At 52.2% G+C, this 13,270-nt stretch overlaps 1 protein-coding gene across 1 annotated transcript in view; it reads left to right on the top strand.

The window, feature by feature from the left end:
- Nucleotides 1-6: 6 nt before the first annotated feature.
- The window catches only part of exd2 (exonuclease 3'-5' domain containing 2), a 65,646-nt gene continuing 52,382 nt past the window's right edge, over nucleotides 7-13,270 (top strand). Inside the window, exons 1-2 of the mRNA XM_070877876.1 lie at nucleotides 7-464; nucleotides 6,506-6,762. Of these exons, the coding sequence (XP_070733977.1) occupies nucleotides 120-464; nucleotides 6,506-6,762 (602 nt within the window). The 5' untranslated portion in view covers nucleotides 7-119. The remainder of the gene's footprint in view (nucleotides 465-6,505; nucleotides 6,763-13,270) is intronic.

Below are 13,270 nucleotides of genomic sequence, written 5' to 3' on the forward strand. Positions count from 1 at the left end.
TGATCTTGGAATGCTTGGAGCTACAACTTCCGGCATTGTTTTGTAGGTAGCCGGATTTCACTCTTCCTCCTGGCGAGTAATGTGTGGACCAAATCGATCGTCAACGAGACTGCTGAACCATGTCCCGGCCACAGGCCCTCGCAGTGACGGCTGCCACGTTACTGGGTACGGCCGTGGGCTGCCTGTACTTGTGGAAGGCCTTCAAACGTCCCAAATGGAGGAAGGCTCTAGCCAGCCAGCACAGAGAGGCTGTGAAGAGGCGAGAGGGCACCTCTCACAGTGATGGAGAGGAGTCTCGCCAACTGGACAGCACAGAGGATCCCATTGATCCCAGTCGGCTGGTGGGGAAGGTACTGACGGCAGATGCCCTTGTAGTGGAGTCGGAGGCTGAGTGGGAGCAAGCGTGGCCACTGCTGAAGCTGGAATTGGACCATTACCCGCTCATAGGAATTGACTGTGAGTGGGTGAGTGTTACTGGTAACATCTGTTTCACTTTCTGCTGCTCCTACTTTTCCGTGTGGGGTAGGAAACTAATTAGTCTAATTGTTACCAGCACTGAAGGTGGCAGAATTGAGCACCGTTACACTGTCACTCATTAACCCCTCCCCCAGCACCCTGTGTTACTGACTATATCCCTACTGATGTTAATCCAGCTCCTCACACTGTCACTCAGTAACCCCTCCCCCAGCACCCTGTGTTACTGACTGTATCTTTACTGATGTTAATCTAGCTCCCTCACACTGTCACTCAGTAACCCCTCCCCCCAGCACCCTGTGTTACTGACTGTATCTTTACTGATGTTAATCTAGCTCCCTCACACTGTCACTCAGTAACCTCATCCCCCAGCACCCTGTGTTACTGACTGTATCTTTACTGATGTTAATCTAGCTCCCTCACACTGTCACTCAGTAACCTCTTCCCCCCCCCGCACCCTGTGTTACTGACTGTATCTTTACTGATAGCGCCCTTCACGACCTCAGGACATCTCGAAGCGCTTTACAACTAATGAAGTACTATTTTTAAGTGTAGTCACTGTTGTAATGTGGGAAACGCAGCAGCCAATTTGCATACAGCAGCAAGCTCCCACAACGCAATGTGATAATGACCAGATAAAACTATTATTTTAGTGTTGTTGATTGAGGGATTCATATTGGTCAGGATATCGGGGATAATTCCCTGCTCTTCTTTGAAATAGTGGCATGGGATCCTTTGCATCCACCTGAGAGAACAGACAGGGCCTTGGTTTAACATCTCCTCCGAAAGTCGGCATCTCAGTACTGCAATAGATTTTTGTGTCAGCCTAGATTTTTGTGTTGGAGTATCTGGTGTGGGACTTGAACCCACAACCTTCTGACTCAGTGGTGAGGGCGCTACCCACTGAGCCAAAGCTGACACTGTCGGGCTCAATAGCTGTTCATGGTCAGTACCTCTGAATACCTACAGAAATATTGGGAACAGTAAAAAGAATTGGACGGATAAGCAGGTTAATTTAAACTCTTAGGGCCCAAGCTTCGGGCCGCACCTAGAACGGCGCAGCCCCGACCTGGACGCCCGTTTTTCGCGCCACAAAGTGTGCCTAAAAAAAACTTCCAGATTCTCCGGCTCCCTGCAGGTCGTTTGTAGCTCGGAGCGGCGCAGCATGAGCTGTAGGGGGCGGAGCCAGGTCCCTGCACTGAAAACAGTGCCGGGACCTCTGCACATGCGCGCTACAGTGGCCGCGCATGTGCAGTAGCTCCAGGCGCCGAAAACTGTGTGGGAGGGGTCCGAAGCACGCAGCCCCGAGCCCTGGCCGAATGGCCTCACTGGGGCTGCGTGAATAAGGCTCCTCCCACGGCCAGCTCCTGCTTCCTTCGGACCCGACCCGACCCGACTTGACTCCCGCTCCACCAGACCCCCCCCCCCCCGACCCGACCCGACCTCCGCTTCCCCCGCTCCCGACCTCCCCCCCCCCCCCCCCCCTCCAATACCCGGCCTTCTCCCCGACCGATCCCCCTCCCCGACCGATTTCCCCCCCCCCCGACCGATCACCCCGATCCCGCACCTGCACCCCCGACCGATCAACCCTCACCCCCCCCCCCCCTGACCGACTGACTCCCCCTCCCCTCCGCCCCGACCTGACCCACGCTCCCGACCCCCCCGGACCCGAACGCACCACCTGTCAATCCGGGTAAGTCTAAGCTCAAAGTATTGGGCCCAGCCCGTTCAGCCTCCTCTCCTTTCTTTCTTTCTCTCTCACTCTCTCTCTCTCTTCTTCTCTCTCTCTCTCTCTCTCTCTCTCTCCCCTCTCTCTCTCTCTCTCTCTCTCTCTCTCTCTCTCTCCTCTCTCTCTCCCTTCTCCTCTCCCTTCCGCCCCCTTCTCTTCCCCCCTCTCTTTCCCCCTTCTCTCCCTTCTCTTCCCCCCTTCTCTTCTCACCCTCTCTTCCCCCTCTCTTCCCCCCTTCTCTTCCCCCTTCTCTTCCCCCTTCTCTTCCCCCCTTCTCTTCCCCCCTTCTCTTCCCCCCTTCTCTTCCCCCTGCTCTTCCCCCCTTCTCTTCCCCCCTTCTCTTCCCCCCTTCTCTCCCCCTCCCGTCCCCCCTCCCTCTCTCCCTTCTCCTCCTTCTCCTTTCCCTCCCTCCCTTTCCCTCCCCCCCTTTCCCTCCCTCCCTTTCCCTCCCCTCCCTTTCCCTCCCTCCCTCCCTTTCCCTCCCTCCCTCCCTTTCCCTCCTCCCTCCCTCCTTCTCCCTCCCTCCCTCCCTCCCTTTCCCTCCCTCCCTTTCCCTCCCTCCCTTTCCCTCCCTCCCTTTCCCTCCCTCCCTTTCCCTCCCTCCCTTTCCCTCCCTCCCTTTCCCTCCCTCCCTTTCCCTCCCTCCCTTCCTCCCTCCCCTCCCCTCCCTCCCCTCCCCTCCCTTCCTCCCTCCCTCCCTCCCTTTCCCTCCCTCCCTCCCTTTCCCTCCCTCCCTCCCTTTCCCTCCCTCCCTCCCTTTCCCTCCCTCCCTCCCTCCCTCCCTTTCCCTCTTTCCCTCCCTCCCTCCCTTTCCCTCCCTCCTCCCTTTCCCTCCCTCCCTCCCTTTCCCTCCCTCCCTCCCTTTCCCTCCCTCCCTCCTTTTCCTCCCTCCCTCCCTTTCCCTCCCTCCCTCCCTTTCCCTCCCTCCCTCCCTCCTTTCCCTCCCTCCCTCCCTCCCTCCCTCCCTTTCCCTCCTCCCTCCCTCCCTTTCCCTCCCTCCCTCCCTTTCCCTCCCTCCCTCCCTCCCTTTCCCTCCCTCCCTCCCTTTCCCTCCCTCCCTCCCTTTCCCTCCCTTTCCCTCCCTCCCCCCTTTCCCTCCCTCCCTCCCTTTCCCTCCCTCCCTCCCTTTCCCTCCCTCCCTCCCTCCCTCCCTCCCTTTCCCTCCCTCCCTCCCCTTCCCTCCCTCCCTCCCTTTCCCTCCCTCCCTCCCTTTCCCTCCCTCCCTCCCTTTCCCTCCCTTTCCCTCCCTCCCTTTCCCTCCCTCCCTTTCCCCTCCCTCCCTTTCCCTCCCTCCCTTCCCTCCCTCCCTTTCCCTCCCTCCCTTTCCCTCCCTCCCTTTCCCTCCCTCCCTTTCCCTCCCTCCCTTACCCTCCCTCCCTTACCCTCCCTCCCTTACCCTCCCTCCCTTACCCTCCCTCCCTTTCCCTCCCTCCCTTTCCCTCCCTCCCTTTCCCTCCCTCCCTTTCCCTCCCTCCCTTTCCCTCCCTCCCTTTCCCTCCCTCCCTTCCCTCCCTCCCTTTCCCTCCCTCCCTTTCCCTCCCTCCCTTTCCCTCCCTCCCTTTCCCTCCCTCCCTTTCCCTCCCTCCCTTTCCCTCCCTCCCTTTCCCTCCCTCCCTTTCCCTCCCTCCCTTTCCCTCCCTCCCTTTCCCTCCCTCCCTTTCCCTCCCTCCCTTACCCTCCCTCCCTTACCCTCCCTCCCTTTCCCTCCCTCCCTTTCCCTCCCTCCCTTTCCCTCCCTCCCTTTCCCTCCCTCCCTTTCCCTCCCTCCCTTTCCCTCCCTCCCTTTCCCTCCTCCCTTTCCCTCCCTCCCTTTCCCTCCCTCCCTTTCCCTCCCTCCCTTTCCCTCCCTCCCTTTCCCTCCCTCCCTTTCCCTCCCTCCCTTTCCCCTCCCTCCCTTCCCCCTCCCTCCCTTTCCCCTCCCTCCCTTTCCCCTCCCTCCCTTTCCCTTCCCTCCCTTTCCCTTCCCTCCCTTCTCTCCCCCCTCCCCTCCCCCCTCCCTTCTCTCACTCCCCCCCTCCCCCCTCCCTTCTCTCACTCCCCCCCTCTTCCCTCCCTTCTCTCACCTCCCCTCCTCCCTCCCTTCTCACCCCCCCCCTCCCTTTTTAAAGTTACTATTGAATCTGCTTCCACCGTAGAAACATAGAAAATAGGTACAGGCGTAGGCCATTTGGCCCTTTGAGCCTGCACCACCATTCAATAAGATCATGGCTGATCATTCCCTCAGTACCCCTTTCCAGCTTTCTTTCCATATTCTTTGAGCCCCTTAGCCGTAAGGGCCATATCTAACTCCCTCTTGAATATAGAACATAGAACATAGAAAATAGGTGCAGGAGTAGGCCATTCGGCCCTTTGAGCCTGCCCCGCCATTCAATAAGATCATGGCTGATCATTCCCTCAGTAACCCTTTCTTGCTTTCTCTCCATACCCCTTGATCCCCTTAGCCATAAGGGCCATATCTAACTCACTCTTGAATATATCCAATGAACTGGCATCAACAATTCTCTGCGGCAGGGAATTCCACAGGTTAGCAACTCTCTGAGTGAAAAAGTTTCTCCTCATCTCAGTCCTAAATGGCCTACCCCTTATCCTAAGACTGTCCCCTGGTTCTAGACTTCCCCAACATCGGGAACATTCTACTTGCATCTAACCTGTGCAGTCCCGTCAGAATTTTATATGTTTCTATGAGATCCCCTCTCATCCTTCTAAACTCCAATGAATACAGGCTCAGTCGATCCAGTCTCTCTTCATATGTCAGTCCTGCCATCCCGGAAATCAGTCTGGTGAACATTCGCTGCACTCCCTCAATAGCAAGAACGTCCTTCCTCAGATTAGGAGATCAAAACTGAACACAATATTCCAGGTGGAGCCTCACCAAGGCCCTGTACAACTGCAGTAAGATCTCCCTGCTCCTATACTCAAATCCCCTTGCGATGAAGGCCAACATACCATTTGCCTTCTTCACCGCCTGCTGTACCTGCATGCCAACTTTCAATGACTGATGAACCATGACACCCAGGTCTCATTGCACCTCCCCTTTTCCTAATCTGCCGCCATTCAGATAATATTCTGTCTTCGCATTTTTGCCCCCAAAGTGGATAATCTCACATTTATCCACATTATACTGCATCTGCCATGCATTTGCCCACTCACCTAACCTGTCCAAGTCACCCTGCAGCCTCTTAGTGTCCCCCTCACAGCTCTCTCTGCCACCTAGCTTAGTGTCATCTGCAAACTTGGAGATATTACACTCAATTCCTTCATCCTTTCAGGCAGTGCATTCCAGATCATCATAACTTGTTGCATTTCTCCTCCTCACCCTTAATTTTTGCCAATTATCTTAAATTTGTTTCTTCTGGTTTTAGAGCCCTTGAAAATTAAAACTCAACGCCATATTAATTTTTTTACCTCTCTGCTGGGGAAATAGATTATTCCTATCCACTCTATCTAGGCCCAACATAATTTTATCCACCTCAATTAAATCTCCCCTCCGCCTCCTTTGTTGCAAAGGAAACCACCTCAGCCTATTCAAAATAAAAACAGAGAATGCTGGAAATACTCAGTAGGTCAGGCAGCATCTGTGGAGAGTGCAACTGAGTTAACGTTTCAGGTCGATGACCTTTCATCAGAAGTGGAAAAGGTTAGAGATGTGACCAGTTGTAAGCAAGTCCAGAGGCAGGGAAAGTGGGGAGGAGAGGAAACAACAAAAGGGAAGGTCTGTGATGGGATGGAAGGGAGATTAAATGACAAACAAGATGATGGCGCAAGGCGAAATGAGATAGTAATGGGGACAAGTGAAGAAACAAAAGATTGATCTAGAGGAGGTGACTGAGCCTATTCAATCTTTCCTCATCGATAAAATTCTCCAGTCCTGGCAGCATCCTCGTAAATCTCCTCTGTACTCTCTCTCGTGCAATCACATCTTTCCTGTAATGTGACCAGAATACTCTTAAGTTTAACTCTTTTAACTCTTCTTTTAAGTCGCTCCTTAAAACCTACCTCTTTGGCCTAGCTTTTAGTCACCTGTTCTAATATCTCTGTGGCTCGGTGTTGACTTCTGTTTGATTACGCTCCTGTGAAGCGCCTTGGGATGCTTTTCTACATTAAAGGCACTATATCGATGCAAGTTGTTATAATTTGGACATATGAAGCATTCTATGATGAATGTTGAGGAGTCCTCATGATACTCTAGAAGAGTTGAAGCCCAGGCTGAGTTTAGTGGATTATTTTTTTTCTAAACTGTATTTTCTTCCCTGAAAGTTTTGAACTTTTAGTTTAACTCTGGAAATCTTTGAAATGTTTCAGATTTCTGTGAAGGGAAAGCCAAACCCCGTGTCTCTCCTTCAGATCGCCACTTGCAGTGGCCTCTGCCTTCTCATCCGCATGCCTCAGATGACTCGGGATGGTGAGCTGTTGCCGAAGACGTTACTCGACTTGCTGGGGAACGCTAGTGTTCTGAAAGTTGGTGTGGAGGCCTTTGAGGATGGCTGCAAGTTATTGCGAGATTACTATGTCACAGTCAAGGGCTGCTTGGACCTCAGATACTTGGTCATGCGCCAGAGGTTAGTGATGGGTTAAATTCAGAGCACAGGTTGCAAACACTAGGCTTGTACTCCCTTGAGCATAGAAGATTAAGGAGCGATCTAATTGAAGTGTTTAAAATGATTAAAGGCGTTGATAGGGTCGATTAGAGAGAAACCATTTCCTCTGGTAGGGGAATCCAGAACAAGGGGGCAGAACCTTAAAATTAGGCCATTCAGGAGTGATGTCAGTAAGCACATCACACAAAAAGTGGTGGAAATCTGGAAATTTCTACCCCATAAGCTATTGAGGCTGGGGGTCAATTGAAAATTTCAAATCTGCGAATGATAGATTTTTGATAGAACATAAGAAATAGGAGCTGGAGTAGGCCATTAGGCCCTTCAAGCTGCTCCGCCATTCATCAAGATCATGGCTGATCTTTTACCTCTCCTCCACCTTCCCGCACTATCCCCATTTCCCTTAATTCCCTTTGTTCCCCAAAATTTATCGACCTCTGTCTTGAATATACTCAACGACTGAGCATCCACAACTCTGTGGGGTAGAGAACGCGAAAGATTCATAACCCTTTGAGTGAAAACATTTCTCCTCATCTCAGTCCTAAATAGCTGGCCCCTTATTCTGTGACTGACCTCATGTTCTAGATTCCATAGCCAGGGGAAAAATTTTCTCAGCATAAACCCTGTCAAACCCCTTAAGAATGTTATATGTTTCAATTAGATCACACCTCATTCTTCTAAACTCTAAGGAATATAGGTCTAGTCTACTCAATCTCTCCTCGTGGCAATTCCCTCATCCCAGGAACCAGTCTAGTGAACCTTTGTTGTGCTCCCTCTATGGCAAGCATGTCTTTACTTGGGTAAGGAGACTAGAACTGTACACAGTACTCCCAAGTGCGGTCTCACCAATGTCCTGTACAATTGTAGTAAGACTGCTTTACTCTTGTACTCTAATCCCTTTATACCAAAAGCTAACATACAATTTGCTTTCCTAATTGCTGACTGTACCTGCATGTTAACTTTCTGTGATTCATGTATAAGTACACGCAGGTCCCTCTGAGTGCAAACATTTCCCAGTCACTCACCATCCAAATAATATTCAGCTTTTTTGTTTTTCCTACCAAAGTGGATATCTTCACACTTCCCCATATTGTATTCCATTTTCCATGTTCTTGCCCACTCAATTAACCTGTCTATATCTCTCTGCAGCCTCTTTGCATCCTTCTCACAGCTTACTTTCCCACCTAACTTCGTATCATCAGCAAACTTGGATACATTACACTCAGTACTTTAATCTAAGTCATTAATATAGATTGGACCACAGGTTTGGGCCCTACCTTCACTCCTCGCCCTCGCGCACAAGCTTTCTCTCCCCTTCGGGCCTTCATCCCTCCGGCGATGTCGGGCCTCCGTCCCTCCGGTGATGTCCGGACCTCCCCCCGGCCGCTGGCCCCACTCAACGGTGGAGTCTCTGTCGAGCACGTGATGTGCACAATGGCTGTGACCTCTGACCTCTCCTCCTTCCACGAAATGGACCTCTGACCATCCCAATGCCTGCCCTCAGCCAGGCCTCGGTTTTCTCACCACCTCACCGAAGGGCACTGCTCAGCGCCGAGCTTACGGCTCGCACCCTGCCGTAGGCAACTTAGCTCATACAGCAGTGCCTGGTCTCCAGTCAGCTTCGACCCCCTTGCCACTGGATCAAGACCTTGCTCTGCTAAGCCGGTGTGTAATGGACACCCCATGTTAAAAGAACTCACACACAGGCATCTTCCACCCTTCAAAATGAAGTTCGGGACCTGGAACGTCAGGACCCTCATGGACAACTCCAACAGCGACAGACCGGAACGCCACCATTGGCCGAGAACTTAGACGCTTCGACGTCGACATCGCCGCCCTAAGCGAGAAACAGCGGGCAGAGGAAGGCTAGCTCAAAGAACCAGCTGGAGGATACCCCTCCTTCTGGAGAGGCAAATTAGAAGAAGAACGCCGCCTCCATGGAGTTGGTTTTGCCATCATGAACGAGCTAGTCGGCCGCCTCAGAGACTCTCCCTGCAGAATTAGCGAACGCCTCACGATTCTCCGGCTCACCCTATCCTGGAACCAGTGCGCCAGTTATCAGTGCGTACGCCCCAACACTCGACGCAACAGATGTGACCAAAGAGGAATTCTACTCCAGCCTCGAACAATCCCTGTCCCGAGACCCCGAAAACTGATCATCTTTGGTGACTTCAATGCCAGAGTCGGTAAGGACACAGACCTCTGGGGAGGTGTGATCGGCAGAGAAGGGAGTAGGGAAAACCAACTCCAGCGGTACCCTGCTCCTGACAAAATGCCTAGAACATGACCATGTTATCACCTGCACCTTGTTCCGTCAGAGGGACAAATACAAGGCATCGTGGCAACACCCTCACTCCAAACATTGGCACCTGCTCGACTGCGTCATTGTTCGAGCGAGAGATCGCAAGAATGTGCACATCACCCGCACCATGACAGGAGCTGATGATTGCTGGAAGGACCACCGTCTAATCCGTTCCATCATCAACATTAATTTCGCCCCAGAGCGAGGATGGCAACAGAAGCAATGCTGCAGAAAAATCAATGCCGGTGCGCTAAGAGAGCCCTATACAGCCGGCGCCTCACTGCCAAGATGGCGACCCTCGATGACCCCGAGACGCAGAGTGCCCACAGCGCCTGGTTTGCCCTCCAGGCCACCATAACCAGTGCCTGCGAAAAGGCGCTCGGTCACTCAACCAGAAAACACCAGGACTGGTTTGATGAGAATGACCAGGAGATCCAGGAGCTAATAAACCGCAAGCGCAGGGCATTTCTGAACCTAAAGCAACAACCCAACTCGGGAGCAGCAAAGCAGCTCTATCGATGGCTGAAGGCCGAGGTCCAACAAAAAAACAGTCTAAAGAATAGATGGTGGGTGGAGAAAGCACAGGAGATCCAGCAGTTGGCCGACAGCCATGACGTGCAAGGATTCTTCACCGCGGTTAAGTCCACCTAGGTCTAAGCACCCAAGGCCCCACCCCACTGCTGGCCAAAAACGGGGAGACATTCGTCAAGGACACCGAGGCAGTCGGGGCCCGCTGGAAGGAGCACTTGGAAGATCTCCATAATCGAGACTCTGCCTTTGACACAAGTGTCCTTGACTCCATCCTGCTACCCGCTACCATCTTGGCAAAACCCCAGCCCTGCTCAAGCACAACAAGGCATCAGGAGCAGATGGAATCCCCGCTGAGGCACTAAAGTATGGCGGAGAGGCACTGTTGGCACGAATGCATGACCGCATCTCTCTCATCTGGAAGGAGGAGAACATGCCTGGAGATTTCAGAGAGGCCGTAATCGTGACTATCTTTTAAAAAAGGGGACAAGTCCGACTGCGGCAACTACAGAGGAATCTCCCTGTTATCAACCACTGGGAACGGGAACATAATCGCTAGAATGCTCCTCAACCGTCTTCTCCCTGTGGCTGAAGAGCTCCTCCCAGAGTCACAGTGCGGGTTCCGTCCATTACGGGGTACAACGGTGCGACAACTGCAAGAGAAATGCAGGGAACAGCACCAACCCTTGTACATGGTCTTCTTTGACCTCACAAAGACCTTTGACACCGTTAACCACGAGGGACTATGGAGCATCCTCCTCCGTTTTGGCTGCCCGCAAAAGTTTGTCGCCATCCTCCGCTTACTCCATGACGACATGCAAGCCGTGATCCTTACCAACGCATCCACCACAGACCCAATCCATGTCCGGACCTAGGTCAAGCAGGGCTGCTTCATCGTGCCAACCCTCTTCTCGATCTTCCTCGCTGCAATGCTCCATCTCACACTCAACAAGCCCCCCGCTGGAGTGGAACTAAACTATAGAACCAGTTCAACCTTCATCACCTCCAGGCTAGATCCAAGACCGTCCCATCCTCTGTCATCGAGCTACAGTATGCAGACGACGCTTGTGTCTGCATACATTCAGAGGCTGAACTCCAAGCCATCATCAACATCTTCACTGAGGTGTATGAAAGCATGGGCCTTACACTAAACATGTGTAAGACAAAGGTCCTCCACCAACCTGACCCCGCCACAGCACTGCCCCCGCAGTCATCAAAATCCACGGCGCGGCCTTGGACAATGTGGACTACTTTCCATACCTCAGAAACCTACTATTAGCAAGTGCAGACATCGACGACGAGGTCCAACACCACCTCCAGTGCGTCAGAGCAGTCTTCGGCCGTCTGAGGAAGAGAGTGTTCGAAGACCAGGGCCTCAAATCTGGCACCAAGCTTGTGGTCTACAGGGCTGTAATGGTACCCGCCCTCCTATATGGCTCAGAAACATGGACCACATACTGTCGACACCTCAAATCGCTGGAGAAATACCACCAATGCTGTCTCCGCAAGATCCTGCAAATCCCCTGGGAGGATAGACGCACAAATGTCAGTGTTCTCGATCAGGCCAATATCTCCAGCATTGAAGCACTGACCACACTCGACCAGCTGCGATGGGTGGGCACATTGGCCGCATGCCCGACATAAGATTCCCAAAGCAAGCGCTCTCTTTGGAGCTCCTAAACGGCAAGTGAGCCCCAGGTGGGCAGAGGAAATGTTTCAAGGACACCTTCAAAGTCTCCTTGATAAAGTGTAACATCCCCACAGACACCTGGCCAAAGAACGCCCTAAGTGGAGGAAGAGCATCCGGGAGGGCACTGAGCACCTTGAGTCTCGTCACCGAGAGCATGCAGAAATCAAGCGCAGTTAGCGGAAGGAGCGTGCGGCAAACCAGACTCCCCACCCACCCTTTCCTTCAACCACTGTCTGTCCCACCTGTGATAGAGACTGTAATTCCCATATTGGACTGTTCAGTCACCTGAGAACTCACTTTGAGTGGAAGCAAGTCTTCCTCGATTTTGCGGGACTGCCTCTGATGATATAGATTGTAAATAGCTGAGGGCCAAGCACTGATCCTTGCGGTACTCCACTAGTTACAGCCTGCCAAACTGAAAAAGTCCTGTTTATTCCTGCTCTGTTTTCTGTCCATGAACCAATCCTCAATCAATTCTAATATATTACCCCCAACCCCATGAGTCCTAATTTTGTGTAATAACCTCTTGAGAGTCACCTTATTGAATGCTTTTTGAAAATCCAAATACACTACGTCCACTGATTCCCCCATATCTATCCTACTAGTTACTTTTCAAAAAACTCATAACAAATTTGTCAAACACTAGTTCCCTTTCATAAAATCATGTTGATTCTACCTAATCATATTATGATTTTCTAAGTGCCCTGTTACCACATCCCTAATAATAGATTCTAGCATTTTGCCTACTATTGATAGGCTAACTGGCCTATAGTTCCCATTTTTTCCCTCTTCCTCCTTTCTTAAATAGCGGGGCTCTGATTGCTACCTTGGGGACTGTTCTAGAATCTAGGGAATTCTAGAAGATTAAAACCAGTGCATCCACTATCTCTGCAGTTACCTCTTTTAAAACCCTAGGATGCAGGTCGTCCGGTCCAGGGGATTTGTTGCCACTTAGTCCCATTAATTTCTCCAGTACCTTGGCCTCAATTTTCCCCAAAGCTGTTTTTTGGCGTACTTGAAGAGTTACGCCCGATTTTTGGGGGCCAAAGTATGGCAAAAAAAAATCATCCAAGTTTCCCCATTTGAATTCTTCATTTCGGCGCCGCCTAGCCTGTCGTTTAATTTTGGGGGTAGAGCCCAAGATCTGCGGCAAAAAGATCGGGTTGCCACGGTAACCAGGGACACAATGCGGGCTGAGGCTGGAAAGTGACACACATAGCCAGCTCACAGCAACCTGCACAAGCACATTACACATTGCAGCAACTTACCACCATTAAATTATTAAAGTGTAATGACAAAAGTCTATCTCCCCCACCGCCCCACCCCCCCACACACACGTATCCCAAGCCGAATGGCCTCCCCACTCCCGGTCCCCACACCTATCCCTGGCCGAGTGGCCTCCTGATACCGGTCCCGGTCCCTGCTCTTATCCCAGGCCAAATGGCTCATGGTTTCCGCACCTATCCCTGGACGAATGGCCTCCCCCTCCTGGTCCCCGCACCTATCCCAGGCCAAATGGCCTCCTGGTCCCAGTCCCTGCACCTATCCCTGGCCAAATGGTCTCCTCGTCCCGGTCCCCGCACCTATCCCAGGCCGAACAGCCTCCTCCCTCCTGGTCCCCGCTTCTAACTATGCCCGACAGGTTCCCCGCCCCTCCCTCCCACTCTCTCTCTCCTCTCTGCTGCTGCTGTCCGGGCCCTGGAACTGTGCACCGATTTTCTTAACTCGCCAGACGGTTTTTCCACAGAGGCCACATATGCCGTCCTAAGAAGAATTGGAGTAAATCGGAGTTGGCTAAACTTGCTTAAATGGCAGGTTGCAAAAAAAAACTAACCTAAAAAAATCATACTAACTGAGTTATGCTGGTTCACATTGATTGGGGAAACTTGTATTTTTTAACAAGCCAAAAAAACGGCGCAAATCACTGGGGAAAATTGAGCAGTGTGTCTTTA

This window comes from Pristiophorus japonicus, chromosome 4, assembly GCF_044704955.1.
Source record: "Pristiophorus japonicus isolate sPriJap1 chromosome 4, sPriJap1.hap1, whole genome shotgun sequence".
Taxonomy (NCBI): domain Eukaryota; kingdom Metazoa; phylum Chordata; class Chondrichthyes; family Pristiophoridae; genus Pristiophorus; species Pristiophorus japonicus.